Source organism: Sesamum indicum, linkage group LG5, assembly GCF_026168435.1.
Source record: "Sesamum indicum cultivar Baizhima isolate 11 linkage group LG5, ASM2616843v1, whole genome shotgun sequence".
NCBI lineage: Eukaryota > Viridiplantae > Streptophyta > Magnoliopsida > Lamiales > Pedaliaceae > Sesamum > Sesamum indicum.
This window is the reverse complement of record NC_142661.1, coordinates 20,093,355-20,115,031: the sequence shown is the minus strand read 5'-3', so window position 1 is coordinate 20,115,031 and position 21,677 is coordinate 20,093,355. Positions and strand designations below refer to the sequence as shown.

General features: G+C 33.8%; 3 protein-coding genes and 1 long non-coding RNA gene across 11 annotated transcripts; 1 reads left to right on the top strand and 3 right to left on the bottom strand.

Moving 5' to 3' along the window:
- Positions 1 to 638: 638 nt before the first annotated feature.
- LOC110011969 (uncharacterized) lies at positions 639 to 5,206 on the bottom strand. Of its 8 annotated transcripts, none has more exons than XR_016065600.1 (7): positions 4,999 to 5,206; positions 3,296 to 4,879; positions 2,831 to 3,218; positions 1,956 to 2,335; positions 1,596 to 1,849; positions 1,365 to 1,510; positions 639 to 1,273 (listed from the first exon to the last, which is right to left on the bottom strand). It is a non-coding gene; the product is annotated as an uncharacterized LOC110011969 (long non-coding RNA). The 8 variants fall into 8 exon arrangements; XR_016065601.1 differs by having other exon boundaries at positions 2,831 to 4,549; positions 4,819 to 4,879; XR_016065605.1 differs by having other exon boundaries at positions 639 to 1,222; positions 1,335 to 1,510; positions 2,831 to 4,879.
- Positions 706 to 4,505, top strand: LOC105161466 (Transducin/WD40 repeat-like superfamily protein). Its single transcript, XM_011079161.3, has 7 exons — positions 706 to 2,313; positions 2,539 to 2,629; positions 2,747 to 2,904; positions 3,190 to 3,241; positions 3,324 to 3,433; positions 3,515 to 3,608; positions 3,692 to 4,505. Exons 1-7 carry the CDS (start codon positions 706 to 708, stop codon positions 4,396 to 4,398), a joined length of 2,820 nt encoding a protein of 939 aa, XP_011077463.2. The 3' UTR covers positions 4,399 to 4,505.
- Positions 5,207 to 14,082: 8,876 nt separating the features above from the next.
- Positions 14,083 to 15,795, bottom strand: LOC105161465 (dof zinc finger protein DOF5.1-like). Its single transcript, XM_088880290.1, has 2 exons — positions 15,560 to 15,795; positions 14,083 to 15,297 (listed from the first exon to the last, which is right to left on the bottom strand). Exons 1-2 carry the CDS (start codon positions 15,608 to 15,610, stop codon positions 14,356 to 14,358), a joined length of 993 nt encoding a protein of 330 aa, XP_088736416.1. The 5' UTR covers positions 15,611 to 15,795; the 3' UTR covers positions 14,083 to 14,355.
- A 2,677-nt stretch (positions 15,796 to 18,472) lies between these two features.
- On the bottom strand, positions 18,473 to 19,230 carry LOC105161493 (RING-H2 finger protein ATL33). The gene has a single exon (XM_011079191.3). The coding sequence runs from the start codon at positions 19,139 to 19,141 to the stop codon at positions 18,608 to 18,610; it is 534 nt and encodes a 177-aa protein (XP_011077493.1). The 5' UTR covers positions 19,142 to 19,230; the 3' UTR covers positions 18,473 to 18,607.
- Positions 19,231 to 21,677: the final 2,447 nt, after the last annotated feature.

Genomic DNA, 21,677 nt, shown 5'->3' with positions numbered 1-21,677 from the left:
AAATAATTTATAACTAACAAATTAACATTATATATATTTCAAATTTTCCATTGATACGGTACAAAAACTAAACCAAACCAAATATTTGTTTCGAAAATGGCGTACAAATTTTCGGTTTAACCAAACTTTTAATTCGGTTAATCGTATTGAACGTCCTTATGTGTAATTACCGAAAGTAGGGGGTTGGGTGCGTAATTTGATTGTTTTTAGGAGGTGTAAGTATAAATAGGCTAAAGTTATATCAACATAATGCATAGCTGGACACGACAAGCGCAACACACCAGTTAGAACTCAAAAAGTCAACTTGGTATACTTGTTGATGTGTTAGCAATATAAATGGTCAATACTTTCCTTTTTTTTTTAAATAAGCCAAGTGATGATATGATTGGGAGATAGACGTGAAGAGAGGTAAGTGTGATGACCATTATTGACCATTTCCATTTTCCTACCAATTCTCAAGACAATAATAATGTAACGCCTTCTTATGTTTTATGTCCCTTGTTTTCCTCCCTTCCACTTCTCCTCATTCCAGCCTTTGCTCTCTCTCTCTCTCTCTCTCTCGTCTGCTCAAAGATTCTCCAAGAATTCTTCAATCTTTCTTCTCTCTCTCTCTCTTGAGAAAGCCAAAACTCAACACATACAGAACATATTCATAATTTCTTGTTTGTTTCCGTTTCCTGGATTTGATTCTGTGAGTTATCACATATGCAATGTGCAAGGATGAAACGGAGGACACTAACCATGGATTGGGACGGTCTTGGAGATGACGATGATGATGACCGTTTCTTTGAGTCTAATGGAAGGATATCATCAGCTCTTCCCCTTGACTTGCCTTCCTCCGGATCAGATGAGGATGAGGACTTTGAGGATAGTCGCATGTCGTTTGTTTCTGCCATTTCGTCGACCTCCTTCAAAAGCATCCGTCCGTCAATGTCAAGACCTTCTTCCATGTTCGCAGGGTATGATATGTGGACGGCTGAACCGGGGGATATCAGGGAACGACGCAAGCGTCTGCTACAAGGCATGGGCCTGTCCAGCACCAAAGACATGCTCAGGATTGCCAGCACCAAGCTTGTTAGAGGTGTTTCAGGAAAACAAGATAACGGCCAAGTGTCAACAGTAAAGGTTGACTCTCCTGCCAGAGTAAAATTTGATTCTTCTCCCAAGGAAGAACGGAAAAGAGATGAGTCTTCTCCTTCTTCACCTTTACATTCACATACACCTGCAATTGTCCTTGCCCGATCGCGGTCAGATGGTGATATACAAGCTTTTTCTGCAAAAACAAAACAACGTAAAGAAGAATTAATTGGTCCGGTATCGAAACAAAGACTTACCAGAACATCATCGGGGCTAGTGGTACCTACTATAGGTGTATGTCAATACTCAACTGCTGTTAGAATACCCCCAGAAAGACGGAGAAACAGATCATCAAATTTGAACCATGATCAGTTACAATCCGTAGTGGCAGATGGTGCATTTGGTTCATTCTTCTTAATAAAGAATTTGGACACTGGAAAGGAGTTTATTGTTAAAGAATACAATGAACAGGGAATGTGGAATAAGCTCAGTGATGTTCAGACAGGGCAGCAGCTTACAATGGAGGAGTTTGAGAAGTCTGTTGGATATTCACCGGTGGTGAAGGAGTTGATGTGCCGGCAGAATGTGGTAAGAAAAACTCATGAAGATGGCAGGAAAATCAACAATCATTCCTCTTTCAGTAAGAGTTTCAGAAATAGCAAGAGAAGGGGAGCTGCACTTTTGAAGAATATAAAGGGAGTAGCAACTTCGATGAGCGGATTACACAAAGAACACGAGCATTCTTCACATGAGGACCACAAACCAGCAAAGGCTACAACGCAATGGGTAAAAGCTCGTCAACATGGGAAATCATACAAAGAACTTACAGCTTTGCATATGTCTCAAGAAATTCAAGCACATGAGGGTTCAGTATGGACCATCAAATTCAGCTGGGATGCTCGTTTTCTAGCAAGTGCAGGAGAAGATAAGGTGATTCATGTGTGGGAAGTGCAGGAATGTGAAGTTGCATCGACAAAGGCTGATGATACAAGTTCACTTAGTGGCACACCTGTTCATCCGATGGCTTGCATTGGGTCAGACCGCTCTCCACTTGCAGAATTAACACCTATACCATCTGAAAAGAAGAAAAAGAGTAAAATCCATAGGAAAAAAGGCAACTCAATCCCACACTATGTAAATGTGCCAGAAACTGTATTCGCGCTTTCTGAAAAACCAGTATGCACTTTCAAAGGTCATCAAGAAGATGTCTTGGATCTATCATGGTCGAAGTCTCAGGTAAGCTTCGCAAAATTTAGTTCTGTCAAAAGGCAGGAAAATAAGATGTTAAATAGACTAAAAACAGGGACAAATTGAGACTCAATTATTTTTTGGATTTGATTCCTAAATAGAGGATCCACTAAATGAAAATAAGAACTGTCAGGAAAAACTTTTTCCTTTGAATCATAGGCATAAAATTGATTTCCTGAAATAGTTAACATAGACTCTTATAATCTTGAGCAGCTTTTGCTTTCATCCTCAATGGATAAGACAGTTAGGATGTGGGATCTGGAAACAAGGAGCTGCTTGAAGATGTTTGCGCACAATGACTATGGTGAGATGCCAAACTATACTGCAGTTACTCAATCATCAATCCCTAAGAAGTGGTATGAAAAGTCCCATTATTTGCAGTTGATCGTAGTCTATGCCTAATGAGTCTATGATATGGCAGTAACTTGCATACAGTTCAATCCAGTAGATGACAATTACTTCTTGAGCGGTTCACTTGATGGAAAGGTTCGCATTTGGAGCATACCTGATCGTCACGTTGTTGACTGGACAGATCTACATGAAATGGTTACCGCTGCTAGCTACACCCCCGATGGCCAGGTAGCCAGATCAGATATTTAAAGAATTCTGCAAGATCTTTGATGTACTACTATCTGTTGGGGTTGCTGATTAGATCTTGTATTGCAAACACTGATCAATATATACTTGGAATGCATGTCTAATATCCTCAATAGTTAAACAGATTGAGGGCAATCATGTCAGGTGTCAAATTTTGAAAGTCCACTATATTGGTGTTCTTGAGGAAACGTACACGGTTATGATTGCTTCCTTTTTACCGACAAAGAATATAGCTTTTCACTGATTCAATTCGCTCTGTCTTTGAAGGGTGCTATAATTGGTTCTCATCAAGGGGTCTGTCGAATTTACAGCATAGATGGTAAGAATATGTCGTACTCCAGGTTTCTGATCATAATTTTAACAATATTCATACCTGATCTCGAGCACATTCTGTATCCTAGATTACAAAATGGAACATCAATGCGACTTCCAGCCAAAGATAAAGGCCCAAACCAAAAAACTCCCTGGTTTTCAATCTCAACCTCAAGCCAAAAAAGTCACTGGTTTTCAGGTACACAATCTGACTTCAAGGCCCCAGCTCCTTCCCTTCTGCAAAATTCCAAATAATAACTAAATATTTTGTTGTCCAAAGTTCACCCCTTGGGATCCATCAGAAGTGCTTATTACATCCGCTGATTCCCGAATTCGAATCTACAGTGGGTCAGAGCTCATCCAAAAATATAGAGGTATTCTTCTGCAACACATCCGTGCAAAAACTTCAGGAATAGTGTACTTTTAGCCTAACCATCAGTTCACCATTTAACCGCAGGATTTCGGAACACAAACAGCCAAATTTCAGCTTCTTTTAGCCCGGATGGAAGACATGTCATCAGTGCCAGCGAAGATTCTCAGGTCTATATATGGAAAGTTGCAGAGTCCAAAAATCCCAGTGATGGGAAGAGAAAATGTAGAATCACAGTCCAGGCTCACGAGCACTTCCACTGTAAAGATGTCTCGGTTGCAATTCCATGGCCTGGTAGTATAAAAAATGAGCCACCAATGGTTGAAATACATTCTAAAAGGCATTCATCAAAACGTTCAACTGCTCCACCACCAAATTCCAGCATCAGTTCTCCAACTGAAGACAACTTGGTTGGTTTAAGTAGCCGGAGGCATTTGCCTCCCCTGCCCAAGAAAAGCATTGTTTTTGATAGAAATTCAAGCTGTGTGGACGAGGATTTTGCTCACTCTTCTCGCATAGATCCCGGAATTGGTGTGAGCAATTCGTTCGCTTCATCTTCTGCATCAATTAATTATTATGACTCGCCTTTCATTTCCACTGATGCTTCTTCACCATCCCGGCATTGGTCTTCATCTGATAATGGAGGAGGCCATGGAGGTAGCCATGGGGGTCAAACTGTCCTAGCCACAGCATGGGGACTGGTAATAGTAACGGCAAGCTTGCAAGGTGAGATCAGAGTCTACCAAAATTTCGGGCTGCCTCTTAAAGTCGGTCGTCCGGCCAATCTCTTCTAGCTTTTGGCTGCACTAATCTTGTACTCCCATTGTGAACTATGCACCAACATATATTAGAATTGGTTGAAGCTAAAGCAAAATCATGGTTTCCATTTCATCTTGCTGAACCGATGATGTCAATGTCAAAAGTTTTAAAGCATAGGTTCTTGATCTTCCCCCAACATGCCATCACGAAAAAGAAAAAAAAAACTTTAAACATCTTCGACTATGCGGTAGAATATGAACATCTTATAAATGTAAGTGCAACAAAATGATTCTAATTTCAATCATCTATCAGTACATCCTAAGAAAGTATAATAAGCCTCCTGATGCTGTTCTACTATATATCACTGCGTCTTGGTTACATACACACTGATAAAAATCGACAACGAAAACTCCTCCTTAACAAGAACAGAGCAAGACGCACAACTCATACCACACCTGTTTTCCTTTGTTCAATCCGGATTTCCAGTCCGATCAAACCAAAGAACATAAGAACAACCTAAAAAAAGAAATCTTTGCCCATCAAACTACTTTTCGATGAAACGTTAACATTATTGAGAAAATGATGCAAGAAAATTAATCAAGCAATAGTTGCAAGAAACCACACATCAATCTTACCCATTGCAAACTGAATTGGGGTCTTCATCCGCCATTGCTTCCACTATTTCAAGTTTTGAACTTCGTTCAACAGCTTCGAGTCTCTGTCCCCTTCGACGGCAAGATTTGACTTGTCTCCCCCAAATTTCGCAAACAAGCTACGAATAATGCGTTTCGCATGTGCATGTCAATATTGGATCATCACGTTCGTTGAGCTAAAATCCTACCCCCAAAGTTGATTAACGTTCGTACAGTTCTGTCACCAATTTATGGGCTGAATTGGGCTCGGCTTAAATTTCACGTAATCACTTATTGGGCTCATTATATTGGGCTAAAATCCAACACAGTGTAAATGATAGTCCTGGTCTGGCCCACTTAGATATTTTAGTGTAATTATATTTTTCTTTCTTTTCTTTTTTTTTTTTTATTGAAAGAAGTGTAATTATGTTATAAAAGTTTCCTAATATTGAGGTTTTCACCTAAACAGATTTACAATTTTGATAAAACTTAACTATTTATAATTATAACTATCAACATATTAATAATCAACGTAAAACCTACAACTAACCAATAAATTTTATCATAACAAATTATTAATTAAAGTAGAAAAGTATTAATACATTAGTAGAATTTAAACTCATAATTCTATAACACGTGGCCTCGTCAACGACTCATTGGTGACCTTAGATACCGTCCAATGTTGTAAATTGTGTTAAGATGTTAATATTAAACTAGTAATTTGTGGCACACTTTATTTGCGTAACTTTTTTAAATATTATTTCAAATAAAATATTTATAATATTTTATTATTTAATAAAAATATATAAAATAATATATTAATATTAAACTTATACAAAAATAATAACAAAAAAATAAATAAAAATTTAAAAAAAGAACTAGCAAAAGATAATGGGGGAGACGGAAGTTAGATGGGTGGGATGAAAGTTATCAAATAAATTAATAAATTAAATATAAAAATTGACATATCAAAATAATTGAGACATAAGTTCACCCCCTTTTAACTACACTATTAATTTGTGGCATATCCTACGCGCGTGCAATTTTTATAAATATTATTTAAAATAAAATATTTATTATTTAATAAAATATATACAAAATAAAAAATTTATATTTTATATTTTTTCAATTGTTGATGGTGGTCTTTCAATGAAACCAAAAATTGATAAAAAAGTAAGCAACAAACGTAAGTGCGTTTTCACGTAATCGTGCATGCGATCATGCAGATAATGGTTGCTTGCATGCATGGCGCGATCGACGACGGAGCAAACAACGAAAACCACTAATAAATAAGTGGCCGATATCGTGTTACTCGTTTTCGTTTTTTTTAGCAGAAACGCGACAACCCACTTCCATAAAGTTACATCTCCAAATATAAATTCATTATTATCATACAAATACATACATACATATATATACACACACGTGTGTATGGGTGTGTGGCCAATTCAATAAGACCAATTGAACAACACTTTTAACATTAAAATTAATTACACATGTAGAGTTGTAAATATAAATTAGTCAAATTTTGAGTCGAACGTACTGTTATTTGGGTTTGTTTGAATCACAATCGAGCTCAGAAAATTACGTTTGAGCTTGATTTGATTACTAATCAAAACGAATTTGAGCGAGCAGTTTTAGTTATATTAAACGTAAGTCAAAGTCAAATAATTTAATATTTTCAAATATATTTTATTATTTTTTGGCTAATTGAATCGAGTTTGAAAATCTATCAAATAAAAAAAATAATTAGTTCAAGTTTGGTTTGTAAAATAACGAATTTTTGACAATCAATTTTGAATTGAACATCGATTAATTTAATTATTTTTTCGACCCTAATTATGCAATTACTTTATAAGTCGTCTTTGAATAAATACTACTTTGATTACGCGTTTTATTTAATTAAAACGTCAAAGCTCCTTAAATTTTGGTGTGCCCTACACAGATTTAGGTGTTGAATCAATTTAAAAACAAAAATATAATATTGGGAGCGCGTAGAAATTATTAATTGGGGCATGGAGGAATGAATAAGTAATAATTAATAATATTACTTTAGAAAATTTAGGGCAAATTAAACAATGAAAACAGAGGACATATAGCTTTTGGCTTTATGGAATAAATAGAACCAATCATAGAAAAGAATTATTTTAAATGGAAAAAAAAAAAGAAAAGAAGGCGGAAGACAGAGAAACTTTTCTCAAGGATTAGTACGTAGTGTGTAGTAATTGACTAGCAGCACTAGTAGTGTAGAGATGGCCCCTCTTGTTCCTATCCTCTACAAACTCATCTACCCTTTTCATCAATGGTCCGACTTTGTTTTTTTTTTTTTTTTTTTTTTTGAATGTGAAAGCATCAAATAATATATTGTATATTATACTAGTAGTACTATGCTGATATGATATAATTTGTATTATTTGATGAGGTCCGATTTTCAAAAATCGCTTCTCGTTGGACTTTTGGGTTCAGAACCTTGGGAACGAGCTTGGGATTTGCACAATGAAGAGATGTCGGACTAGATCCTGCGCAAGTACTTTAACGCTCAAGTTAGGTCGTGTATCGGTATAAAACAGTAAGAGTTGGCTAATAAACAGTGACCTTAAATTTCATAAATACTTGGGGTATATATATACCCCAAACAACTTGTACTCCCAAGGACGCAAACACGTATCCCATATCCAGCATTTCTCGCTGACTTGTGTACTTGACGGACACTAATGGGCAAATTTCGTTCTTGGGCCCATACTGTCATTGGAGCCTCCTTTTACATCTTGGGCTTTGCCTATTTTATCCCCATCATATTTAATACTTTTAAATTCTATCTGTAGAAGAGAATTTTGGTTATTTGAGCTATTTTGAATTCTTCACCTTAAAAAAAAAAAAAAAAGAAAATGTTGCTATTTTTAGATCATTATGATTGTAAAACGTATGTTAGTACATATATCCTTTTGGAATATCCCCATTAACTTTTGAGGGACTAAAGTGAAACAAATTAGTAATAATACTGATAATTTTATTATGCGATATCTAAGCTAATTAATTTAGGTACAACTTTTATATATCTTAATAGCATATATCCACATACACGAATGCTTTTTGTATTCAATTCATATCAATTGTATACATATTGATATTAAGAAATATTTTAATACACATATATATATAGCCCAATATGTGTGTATATATATATATATATGAAATGAAAATACAATAATATGAAATATTAATTTAAAATAAAAGATATATATATATATATAGAGAGAGAGAGAGAGGTAGATAGATAGATAATAGTAATGATAGTGAGGGTGCAGTACGTAGGGCAGGTGGTGGGAAACTTTGAGGTGGAAAAATGGGAATCAGATTCGGGGGACGCATAAATATTGTAATATGCATGATTGAGGGCAGGCATAGGCAACGTGCATGATCAGGACAATGACCTCTTTGGAATCTATCTCAACCCTTCATTTCCACTTTACTCTTGATGTTGTTAAGACGTACGTTGAGATCTTATGAATAAGTTTGATGTTATGAGTCTTTAAATTTAACTAGATGTGCGGGTATTTATTTATCATTTCTTAGTCGTATTAATATATGAATTTAATTAAGATATTAATATCGAAATTGAGTTAATATAATTTATCTCTTATTATTAATGGAAAAAAAAAATACTATATATATACTCTACTGCGTATACGATGATCATTTTGCACATACCATACATGTTCACTGCAACAACCTTATAAAAAGCGAAAGCTGCTGCATGCATATGATGATGATGATGAAAAATAATAATATGGGATTAATTAAGCAAGATCTGGCTTCAATTTCCGAGCCAAACATGCCACTAATATAATGTATTGAATGTATAGGCAATATATCTTGGGATCTCACTTATTAATTAGGATATCAATTAATTATTATAATATATGTAATTAATTAAATAAGTAATTAGTGTATGCATCTAAAGTGATGATCATCATCATGAGTCAAGAACGAAGACAACTAACCGACAAATAATCAAATCTGCATGATTATCTCTGAGTTTATAATACATATGTACATTTGTGTTTGTGTCTGCAGTGTTTGTGTGTGTAAATATTATATATATATATATATATATATATATATATGTGGGGAGAGATCAAAAAAAGAAAGCTTTATTGAAGGGAGGGGTAGGGGTGGGGATGAGAATAGTGACTTTATTCGTTGTTGGTAAGGAGCCTTGATTCTTACAAAAGTGAATTAATACCAAAGATTCCTTCCCTTCAACATTAGAATTCCACCTGTAATCTAATTCATTTCAATTTTTTATTACAAATTCATATTTATTACATATATATGTATATATCTGCAAATGTTCTTTTTCAATTTTTTTAATAAAGATGGTTTATTATTTCTACGATATATTTGTTAAATACAATACAAAATGAAAAATTATGAATAATAAAAAATTCAATTCATCTTCAAAGACGATGGACACGTTCGCTACAATCCATTGTTTTTTTTTTTTATGATAAATTCAAAGCAAACTAATGAAAAATATTGCTATAAAAACATTAAAAAATGATTATATATATAATTAATAGTGATAATGTATAATATAATTAATATATAAACAGAATTAGGGTGAACAAGTTTCCAATAGAATTCACTACTTGCGTACGTGGTCCTGCATGTTGCAAGGAAACAATATTGATTGGTTGGTTCTTACAAAGACTTTGTTTTAGTTAGCTAGGGATTTATACATGGATCTCCAATATGACATCACTATTTCCTAATTTCATGCTTGTAAGCCTGATTTTATTAATTTTTTAGGGCTAGACAGGAATCTTATTCATGATCATCCACTTTGTTGTTTTGTCCGTTAGCAACAAATGTTAGGCTGCCAAAAATGGCACTATTTACCAATTAGGTCGAGACGATTAAGTGGCACAATACCTTATTTTTGTGAAAAATAAATCACGAATTTGAGTACCACAAAAAATTAGAAAGCCCAACATAAAGAAAATAAGTTTACCAATTGGGCATGTTGATAGGGATATATATATTGGTCGTAACAACAAGAAGACCAAAATAGCCTCCATGAAGGCAAAATCTTTTTACAGGACAAATATCCGCATTTTTTTTATTCATATAAGATCTCACCGATTCAACATGGCCCTTTGACCCGAAATTAGGACCATCGATTATCTTATACTTAAGAGCCCGATATCACGTCATTTGAAACTGTACAGAAGTTTGGTTCTATAAATACCCCACAACTATTTTGGGTCACGATAAGACATTTATTACTTTCACACAATAATTATAAGTTTTCCTTCTGATCTCACAAACTAACTTAAGCATTCGTGATCTTTGCTGGGAACCATTGAATGAGCCTAACGATCTCTTTCTTTCTCAAGTTCCCAAACACTTGTGCTCTGAACTACTTTCAAGACGACCTTGATCTTACACCTGAATGAGGTTCTGTATAATATGAGATCATGAATTTTAATTCTATATATTTTGTATATTTTTATTAATTGATTAGGAGATCATGAATTTTAATTCCATAAAAGTGTAGATATTTATTTTTTGTCATTTTATTAATAGATTATTGGTGGATATAATGATATGTACTTATAATATTTAAATTTAAAAAAAAAAAAAAGAAGTGTTTTGGTAGCGTCGTGTGCCCATTATAAGTTCATTATTTGCAAATTAATATGCAATAATTAGCAATAGATATATACTTTGATGTCGTCATTCCCCTGATCTAGCTATATAGTAGCTACAAGTTGCTTTATCCTCCATGGAGTGATAAAAGGTACAGATAGACAACCTATGTAAATCTCAGTGGGCGTAATTTCCCCAAATTATATTGACTCGTCAAAGAGGAAATAGTACTAGCAAAAGACAAGACAATCGCAGACCTAAAATTTTAATTTAAATTAAATTTGATCGAATTAAAATGATCATAAAATAAATATAATATATTTATTATATAATTAATTGTTTTTTTTAATTATATACCAGTTACACGTTAAGTATATTGTACGTATCATATAATTGATCTAATTTTAATTAAATTAAATCTAAAAAAATTAGAAAAATTAACTGATGAGTAGAAAACAATATATATGTATCAGTTCTTGTTCCCTTAAAATAAGAAATTAAAAGGAAAAAAAAAAAAAGAAATTAAGACAGATCTTTTTGTCAGAAGCATGACCATTTGACACAGAAGAAACTGACAACCCCTCCTCACATCATCAGTATCTAAGAAGAAAAAACCCACACACACACACACCCATGAGAGATAGATACAGAGACGTTCCACGCGGATCAGAAACGCGTGCAATGTCTGCATGAAAGTTTCAAAAATCCCTTCTTCGACTTGTTGCGTTCATCTTTCATCCCCTAGTCTTTACGTGATTCTTGCATTGGGGGTACAGAAATCGAGAAAATTCTCTATCTCTCTCTCTCTCTCTCTTTCTCTCTCTCTCTCTTCTGGTCTCTTCTAAGAAACTTTTTTGGTTTCTGGGATTTGAATACCTTTTTTGGGTTTGGGAATAATTGGAAGGAGAATTTGAATGATGATGATGATGATGATGTACGTTTTATGTGTGAAATTGAGTGCGCAATGCATGAAATTGGGTGTCTTTTGAGAATCTTGTCCAATCTCATCTCCTCTGTCTCGATTACGTACGTAGGAAAAATCGAAAACTATCAGTTTAAAAAACATTCACCAACCCACACACACACACACTCACACTCATATATATATATATATATATACATTAATTATTGGGAAATCATAGGGCAGTTATTTATCCACATTGGACGTAATCTGATGAGAGAGATCTATAAGAAGTTTTCTTGGGGAAGTGCACACAATTACTAACATCTAGATAGATTTTTCGGAACCGGTCAAAAGTTATTAGTTTGGATTTTCCTACACCCTACTGGTTCACATATGGTACGACATAGTCTGTCGGTAATTATTAGGTATCCGACCAACCATAGAAGCTTGAGCATTCTATGTAATTCCTTTAATTTTATCAGTGTGAAATGTGTGAAAATGATTGTAGATATTACTATCTTATAACATGCATGTGAGACTGTGTATTTGAATAATTCTTTTAAGAGTTAATTATATTTCAACTCTTTTAAAAATACAAAATTATGTACATTTTTTTAGAAGAAGTTTTAAAATACTGATGCCAATAAAAAATATTACATACAATTTTTAAATTTTTTCCTCATTTAATATTACCATGTTTGTTTTTATATTTATAAGGGGACAAATATAATATATATATATAGAGCGATTAACATTATTATATTTTTCTTTTATAGGTACAAAATTATTACATAAAAATATTAAATGAGAGGTAAAAAATTAAAATTTTACGTAATTTTTTCTTTTTTTCTTTTTTTTTTTTTTTTTTGCTGAAGTTAACATTTTTCGTCTAAATCATAACAAAAGGGGGTGAGGTGTAAACGGTGAATTTCAAAGGAGGAGTAATTGTAATTTTGGAACTGATTTGAACAAAAAAATAATATAATTTTACATTTCCAAGTAGGGTGTAAGTGTAAACAACCCATCCTTTTAAGTACTATATGTATATATATGTTCATTTAATCAGAAAAAGCAATGTTTTTTTAATTTAAAGATTAGGTCAGAATAAATTCGTCAAACTCCAATAGCTATAAAATGTTCTTTTAAGTAAGGGTGTATTTGAATTGATGGATTTTGATTTAGGGGAGAATCTGGAGAAAATTAAGAATTTTAAATGACTCCATTTGAAAAAAAATTAAAATTTATCAATATCCAATAAAATGTAGTTCAAAATTAAAATCAAAGAATTTAAGAACCTTTAAATCTAGAATTATCCGAACAAATATTTAATGAAATTCATGAATATATGAGCCCGTTTGATGTTTTGATGGGTTTGAATCACACTAGTATATGAGTATTGGTCTACTTTAATAGTAGTTATTAATTGGTCATTACATATATGAATAATTGGTATATACATTGATTGTTGATAATTGAAAAATGATTCATAATATAATTATAACCATTTTACTTTAAAAAATAAAAAGCTAAGACACATTGAAGTTAAAATGAATAACTATAAATAGGAACCATTGATAAATTAAATATGTATTTTCAAAAAAGTTTAAATATGTGGAATTAATTAGAATAAGGAAAGGAAGTATTAGGAGATTAATTTAAAAACAGATGAAAGACTGATTATCACGTGCTTGGATCCAGAAATTAAAGAAAAGCTCAAGGAATTAGAATCCCTGACAGAGATTGATTCCAATTTTAATTATTATTAATGTATATAATATATATCTTTGAGTTCCTTCAGAATATATAAACACAAGACTTCAAAATAAAGCTGGTGTCAATCTCATGCATGCAATTAGCTTGCTATATATACATGAGGGATACAACCTTTGTCCTAAAGCTCAAACCACCAACTAAAAATTACTCAAAGAATCACTCATGCATGCACCATCGATCATGCCCCAAAACATGGGAAATTGTAGTTCGGCCCAAACCTGAATCAATCATATGGTAACTGCAATATACTTATTTTGTGATTGTTGTAAAGTTAAGAAAAACTGAGACTTGTTATGTGATTGATTTGGTTCAGTCAAACCTAGTTTGGACTAGAATTTCCCCTAGAACATTGTATTTATGCATCACAAGAGATGGAGATGGCAATTAAGAAAGCATATATCTACATATAGAAACCTGGAAAATGCAAGTCTAATTACATTATGATTCATTAACATGTAAATACCCTAGTATCAGTCTAGCTAAACATGAAACGTATTGCTCTTTTCATGTAACTGGTTCAAGTTGGACCAAACTCGATTTGAATTAAAATTCTCGTTGTTCAACTTCATGAGTCCTGCATTTCCAGGTGCTAATTAAGCCAACACACACACACACACACACAATGAATTATTTCACCTGAAATTAACAATGGAAGAAATGTAGTTGCATTCCATATACGAAGAACCCGGAATTAATTAGCTTACGGGCGGGCAGGCCTTCTTGAAAAGCATTAGATCTCCGTATGTGTAACAAAAAGCTAGAAGAAGAAATCACACACTCACTTCTCTAATAAACATTAACATCTGGCAGTACAGAGTAGGCATATTAGGCTAGAAATCAAAGTTAATAAGGAAAAGGAAAAAAAAACAAAAAAACTACCATTTCTAGGGTTTCTCGGCCGATCACAGCCGTACACTAACCAGTCTTTGGTTCCACCAGATCACAAGGGTTCTTCCACCAAGAACAGCTTCCAATTTCCATCCCACCAAAATATAATATTTATATATATATAATTCAAGATTATTAATTAATTATAAGGGATTGCTTGTGGAAGAAGAGCTGAAACTGGAAAGTTCCGTCCAAGCAGCGGTTGCATTCCACTGATCATTTCCCAGTAATTGTCTTGACAGATTCAGCTCAGGGTTTTCTTCCATTTTCACTGACGCCATCTGAGTTAACAGCGAGCTCGATAGTTTAGGCCTCGTCGTCTCGCTGCCCACTAACCCTGATTCGCCGCCCTGAAATTGGTAAATCCCCAACGGCGATGGATCTAAACCACCCAAGAAAGGGAATTGCTGCATCTGCTGCAACCGCCAAGGTTCAATGCCGCCGCCGGCGCCACCACCACTTGATAAAAGTGAAGACATTCCTCCTGCACCACCAAGTAAACTGCTAACCCCGTGAAAGTTCATCTCATTTGTTCCGGCCATCGCAGCTGAAATCCCACTATAGTTCAAGCCCATATCACTTGCGAAATTTTCAGTGAGTTGGCTTAAAGGAGACGTGAATCTTAGAGGCGGAAGCTGCGGCGAGAGTCCTAATAAGTTAGCACCGCCACTGTTGGCAGAAATAGTACTGGTTGAGCTGGAGGTGGTTTGCCGGTCGTTACTGGCCGGAGACTTTGAGCTGGTGGACTTACTTCTTTTGTTCCTCCGGCACCCACCGCCCACCGGAACGTTTCTCAACGCGCCGCCTCTGGTCCAGTACCTCCTGCACGTCTTGCAAAAGTGGCGTGGCTGAGAAAGGCTGTAGTTGTTGAAATAGCAAAACTTTGTGTTTGTTGATTCACAACGAGGGCATTTGAGGGCTGCTTCGGGCATAGGTATGTTGGCGAGACGAGCACGCTCCGACATGGAGCCGGGGCGGATTGATCCAGCTCCACCACCACCATGAGGCTGAGAAGGAGGCGGCGGGGGCGGCGCTAGTGGTGGGAGTAAAGGGTTGGAGCTGCTGCTTCCAATTATTTGATGATTCTGCAAAAATCAGACCCCAAAAAAAAAAAAAAAAAAGCGCAAGAAAATGAAAACGCGTAAGGTTGCATATTCAAAGAAATTAATAAAGTCGAGGGAGGTGAACAAAAATAAAGAATCAAGAAGATCAAACCAAAAAAGGGAGGGGGGGAAGAATATTTATCTTTTGAATGTTTTAGCTTTATTGGCAAAGAAGCTGCTAAGGTAGCCATGGGAGAGCATACGAAAATTCACATCAAGAACCCACAAAAAAATAAAGCCTCACCTGATGCCAGTTGGATGGATCAAGATAAGCAGGAATGGAAGAAAAAACCATGGCGCTTGATCTAATTCTTTCTCTTTTGTAAAGGTTATTTGGTATTTGGGAGGAGTAGTACTAGTGGAGAATCACATCAACTCAACTGGGAGAGACCTAACACACACAGAGAGAGATGAGAGAGAGAGAGAGAAATAAAGCAGGAGAGAATGAGAATATGGGAGCTAAAATAAAGCAGAAGGCTTTATGCTTGTATATATATATAGTAATAGCATACACACACAAACACACCACACTGTGATGCTACTAATTTGTTTTCACTCTGTCTAGTTTTGTTTTATTGCTTTTTAGGGTTTCGAGAGTGTCATGTTAATTACTTTATTACTTAACCTTTAAGCTTCTTTATCACTGCTTGCTGCATGGAAATCCTCATCATTTTTCATTCTTTTCAATCTTCTACCATCAAAATTTCTCACGCAAATCAAATTTTGTCAAATTAAATTAATTATAAAATAAATTCAATATACTCGTTATATGATTCTTAATTTTGAAATTGATTATTTATTAATTACATTAAGCTATATATATATAAAGAGAGAGAGAGAGAGAGAGAGAGAGAGAGAGAGAGTTAATTTGAATAGGCATATACGTACGTAGCATATATAGGTACATAAAGGAAAAAAGTGAATGTTGATGAGGGTTTTGCTTTGGTGGAAATAAACAGTAGCTAGTGTCCCAACCTAATCAAAACTTTTTTTCTGGGCTCTGGTTTGTGTTTGATTCCCCACCTCCATACTCTCTCTCTCTCTCTCTCTCTCTCTATATATATATATATATATATTTAATTATTAGTTTGCATGGGACTACTTGTACTATCACCTATCCATAATGCATATATACATATATACACATACCCCATTCTTTCTTTATTTAATTTATGTATACCCACAAATTATATTCACATATCATGTTTTGATAGGAAAAAGAGAATTAAAGCTGGTAATAAGTAACTGTGGAATCAGATCTGGTCGCAGTGATACACTGCAATTGTCAAGCTTTCCTGTTTATTAATTATATATAAATACATGAGAAATTCTAATTAAAATCGATTTTTTCACAGCTGAATTGATTATATATTTCAAGTTCAATAACTTGTTGTGTAGTTGGTGTACAGTTTAAAAAGAGTGATCAATCACATAACAAATATATAGCTCAATGAGAGTGTCCACAATTTTGATATATGTTGTGATATATATATAGAAGCAGATATTTTTACTATGTGATCTATAATGTATATATAACTTAGTATGTTCGGAGATATCATAATTGGGATATGGTATATACATAAGTACTAGTTGAGCACAAGTCATCAAATATTAATGTGTAGCATTTGGAGAAACAAAATCATAAAATCAGAATTGAATTAGTATTATAATTTGAGAAATACCTCAGTTTTGGCGGGGTATGACTTATCTTTGAAAAAAAATGCATTTTAGTACTGTAAGTTATGGTCAAAAAGAACTAAAATTGGTACAATTTTAAAAGTTATATATGATCAAATTATAAATTTTAATTTGAATAGGACGAAAATTACGTCACCCCATAATTTACACAACTAAAATTTGTTTTTCCCTTATGGTCCAAATGCAATTCTTGATGTCAAATATCATATATAAACTTTGTATTCCGGAAAGGGATTGTTCTTCACTGGGGCAGACAGTTTTCGACATTCTTAGTTTTGCTTCTTGCTGTCGTTCCTGTTGGTTAATTTAGCCTTGTGAGGCCTTGGGGTAACGCTGTTGTTCATTGTTTAGCTCATCTTGCCACTAGCTGGGCTGAGGGTATTTCTGATATTCCCACAGCTGCTGTAATGGCTTTTGGACATTTCTTCTTAATGAAATTGGTTCCTTAATTCTTTCAGAAGAAACAAAAAATATCATATATAATGAGGATCAAACAAGACAGTTTTTCCAAACAGGGAAATTAGTTCTAGTACAACTAAAGCATTGATGATGATGAGCTGATGTACACACATGATGATCATCAGCCTCATGTGTTATGTAATAAAGCATCAATTACTTGTTAATTAATACAAAGTACATGTGCTCAATACATTTGTTAATGCTAGCTTTCTCCTCTGTTTTTTCAATTAATGTAGAATTCTTATAAGCTTCATCAATGACCATATCTCGACTCCTTTCTTTTTCCATCCACTCGAAATCCTGTCGTGTGTACCATGAAATTCATAAGTGAAGTACGTAGTTGCGTGCCCTAAACGATCAGGCCCAGGCAGTCAGTCCATAAGTCATCTTTATTTCTAAGGCCCCCCACAAAGTCCAGCCCGTAGGCCCTTTTTCAAGAATCTCTCTTTTCATTTCTTTGTTAGCTCATTATCCATACCAATTTCCTATCATACATTTATTATGGTGATGGTCCTATGGAGACCACAAATTTGTTCCTTCTCTCATTTTTCTTTGGATAAATATATTTATATTTGAGAAAATAATTTAAAATGATTTTACGTTGAAAAATTTAAATTTTCATCAATATTTTATAAAATATAATAAATTAAACGGAATTAATTTGAATTTTTTTAGGAAAATTGCATTTCTGATCCACTTTTTTTTCCTTTTCAATTACTTTTATTTATTACGAATTTTTTTATATTAAAATCTTTCTCGATCCTTACGTACATTTCTCGTCCAAATAAGCCGTTAGCATTTGTCGTGAGTAGTGGCGCTGCCACTCCTACGGCCGCGCCAACGGTGCTGCGGGGCGTTATCTAGTATCTACGTACTATAATTACTTTACCTTCTTTCAATTTTCTCTCTTATTTTCTCCTTTGTGCTCCTGTTTTTGTTTTCGTCCAACTAACCCAGTCCACAGCGGCTGGCGGCGGCGCTATTAAGGCGAAACAACTGATTGAATAATCTTATTATCTAAACATTTTAACTCAGAAAAAATTATTTAATATCTGACATTTCTAATAATTGAGAATTAGAACAAGATATTGAAATATATCATTCTTGATAAAAAAAAGAAATCAAGTTGAGAAAATCAAATCAAATCGGCGGCATCTTGTGGACCTCGCCGGATTTCTTCTTCGACAACCACCAACACCCGTTTCGACCACCTGACGGGAACGGCAGCGCGGCAAACCGGGCAGTTCGAATGAGAATACAACCACATATCGATGCAGGCGGAGTGGAACGCGTGCTTGCACCCGCTCAGCTGCCGCATTTCTTCTCCTTCGGCAAACACCGATAAGCACACCGGACAGTACTGATCGCTGACTCCCGCCGCCTCCTTCCTTCCGTCTTCCGCCGATTTTCTGTACTTAACACCGTAAACTAGTTCCGGCTTCTCCGCCTTCAAGCACAGCTCAGCCGGAGGTGCCGCGCTCCCCCGCCGGAAGGGGTTTCGAGGGCATTTCATTGCTACGAAGAAGGTGTAAGATATAATTGGTACTGTGATGACCGCAACCAGGCAAAGGACAGCGGTGAGGGGCGACATGTTGGAGTTATGGGGATGCGCCAGCTCTGACGGCGGCGGAGCGATTGAATTGCTGGTGGTGAAATTGGAATTGCTCATGAGAGGTTACTGTGGAAAAGCAGCATATCCTGTCAGATAAGTGTGCATGATAATAGGAAGACTTTATTTGTTTCTTTCTTCCTTACATGTATTTATTTATATATATTTACTTAAATTAAATATGTAAAATTAAGGATAACTATGCTGCCCTCCCTAATATTTTGTGCAATTATACATAGAACCTTATAATTTAAAAAATTATATTTTATGCTAATATTAACAAATTCAATTAATTTTGACTAACGGAAATGTTTATTGGTTATAAGTAAACAAATATCAAAGATACTAAATATAATTTTTTAAACTCATGAAATTTACGTGTAATTAAATTAAATTTTAGGTAACGACAGTATAATTATCCTAAAATTTAGTACCAAAAAATATAATTAATTTATGAACTTAATTGAATTAAAATTAAAAAAGAAAGATGTGCAAGTAGGAAGGGGTAAGGCGTAATTGGTGCAGTGCAGGGGCCTAGACACATTTGAGTGATGGAAGCAGTTGTCGGATTGGATGAGCCCACCTACACCAAATCATTGTACCTATGAAGAAATGGAATGGAGGGATCAGACATTATTAAACAAGTGGACTGCAACTTGCCTTTAGTCACTCTCACTTATGCAACGTCCAACTTATCAATATTTGTGGTGTTCCATTTTTTTTCTGAATTTCCCATGTTTTCTTTTTTGCATAAAATTCCCCTGCAATTATAATTTATTACTAAATATTATAATTTTTTTAACCATTTAACTGTCAGGAAATAAAATACTAAATGAAGAGATACGAAAGGAAAATATAGTGCAATTTAAAGAAATATATACTTCCCTAAAAATATTACATGTACGATACGACACAGGCAGCGAGCACAAAATAATGCATGAGGAAGAGGAACCCCACTCATCGGATAGCTGATATCATTGCCCAATTAAAGGCCCAGAAAGCTGTTCTTTGCCTTGTCTATCAATCTTTTGTCTCATTTTGGGCCCAAACTTGCCATCTGTTAATTATTATCAGATCAGTTATTTTTCCCCCATTGGAGATCCAAATTGCACTTTTCAACTAAACATACATTTATAGTAAGATTAAAACCTTTTATATATATAGGTAATTAGGATATCTGACTAAATTTGTTTAAAAGATTATATAAATTCATATAGGGTTATTTATATTTAACTCCTTTTTCAGAATATTAAGATTTAGATGGAAAATCCTAATGTAAGTAAAAAAATTTATATAAATTTTTAATTTTATCCCTCAATTAACAGTTTTATGTATATTTTTATATTTATAAAGAGATAAATGTTATATATATATATATATATATGTGGAGTAAGGTAACATCATTATATTATTTTTCCTTCATAAGTACATAACTATTACATTGAAAAAACGTTAAATAAGTGGTAAATATGCAATTATGTTGTTTTTGTTAACTTCAGAATTTTTCATTCAAATCCAACAAAAAGGGATCATGTGCAGATAATGAATTTCATAAGGGAGTGTAAGTATAATTTCAAAACTTTTTTGAGTGAAATGTAATTTTACATTTTTAGAGAGGATTTTAATATAACTAACCCAATCTACATATTTTATGGAGCTTAATTTTAACATATTATATTTTATTTACCAAATATGCCCTTTGAGTTTTATTTTTAAAAAAAATCACTATTTTTAATACTATTATTTATATATATAACATATATACTAGCAACGGTGACACACCATTTCCAGGCACATAATTTTACCAATGGTATTTTGTTTTTACATTTATTAGGCCTGCCGGCCCATGGAAAATGTCCATGGGTGGGCCGAACAGAGCCCAAAGCAAGCACTGCCCACCAATTTCTACTATCTATACTATATCATTAAAGGGAGAGCACATTTTTCGTGCTTTTCCTTTTTTGATTTGTTATTTTTTATTTTATTTAATTATTTCATTTTTTTTTCTCAGCCTTCATTTTGTCTCTCTATCAACTTCCATGTGTTTTCTTCTACCACTTTTCTTCAGATAACTACTCACAACGTCTATTTTTTTATTTAATTAATTAAAATATATAATTCTATTTTAATATTTTAAATTAATTGCACATAAATTTTGATGCATCACACACATTAGTATATAAGATATGGCTTAATGCAATATATTTTCTGTGATATTACAAATGAGTAAATTATCTCTATATAATTAAAAAAAAGAAAAAGGAATTTACCCCATCTGCTTTTTAAATAAAACAATTTAAATTACTACATTATAAAAACCACAAAGAAGTAAATTGCTATTTTATTTTTCTATAAGAAAATAATTTACTCATTTGCAAAAAATATCACAACGGAGTTGCTTGCATTTTTTTCTATTAAGATACATCACCTTTTTCGTATCTTTCTTTTTCTCGTATGATTTTTTAATATCTAATTTAATTATTTACTTATCTAATTTTTCACTCCTCCACTATCTTTTTATAGTTTTTCTTTAAACTTGTTTATGTATCTATACTTTTATAAATTTAATATTGATTTATTATTTAGCATATACTTT

Bases quoted from the DNA above. Each gene is read 5' to 3' on its own strand.
- LOC105161466 (XM_011079161.3), top strand. From the start codon at position 706: ATGCAATGTGCAAGGATGAAACGGAGGACACTAACCATGGATTGGGAC. The intron at 2,630-2,746 runs GTGAGATGCCAA...ATGATATGGCAG, and splicing joins GTTTGCGCACAATGACTATG to TAACTTGCATACAGTTCAAT. The intron at 2,905-3,189 runs GTAGCCAGATCA...CTGTCTTTGAAG, and splicing joins GCTACACCCCCGATGGCCAG to GGTGCTATAATTGGTTCTCA.
- LOC105161493 (XM_011079191.3), bottom strand. From the start codon at position 19,141: ATGAGCAATTCCAATTTCACCACCAGCAATTCAATCGCTCCGCCGCCG.
- LOC105161465 (XM_088880290.1), bottom strand. From the start codon at position 15,610: ATGGTTTTTTCTTCCATTCCTGCTTATCTTGATCCATCCAACTGGCAT. The intron at 15,298-15,559 runs GTGAGGCTTTAT...TGATTTTTGCAG, and splicing joins ATCCATCCAACTGGCATCAG to AATCATCAAATAATTGGAAG.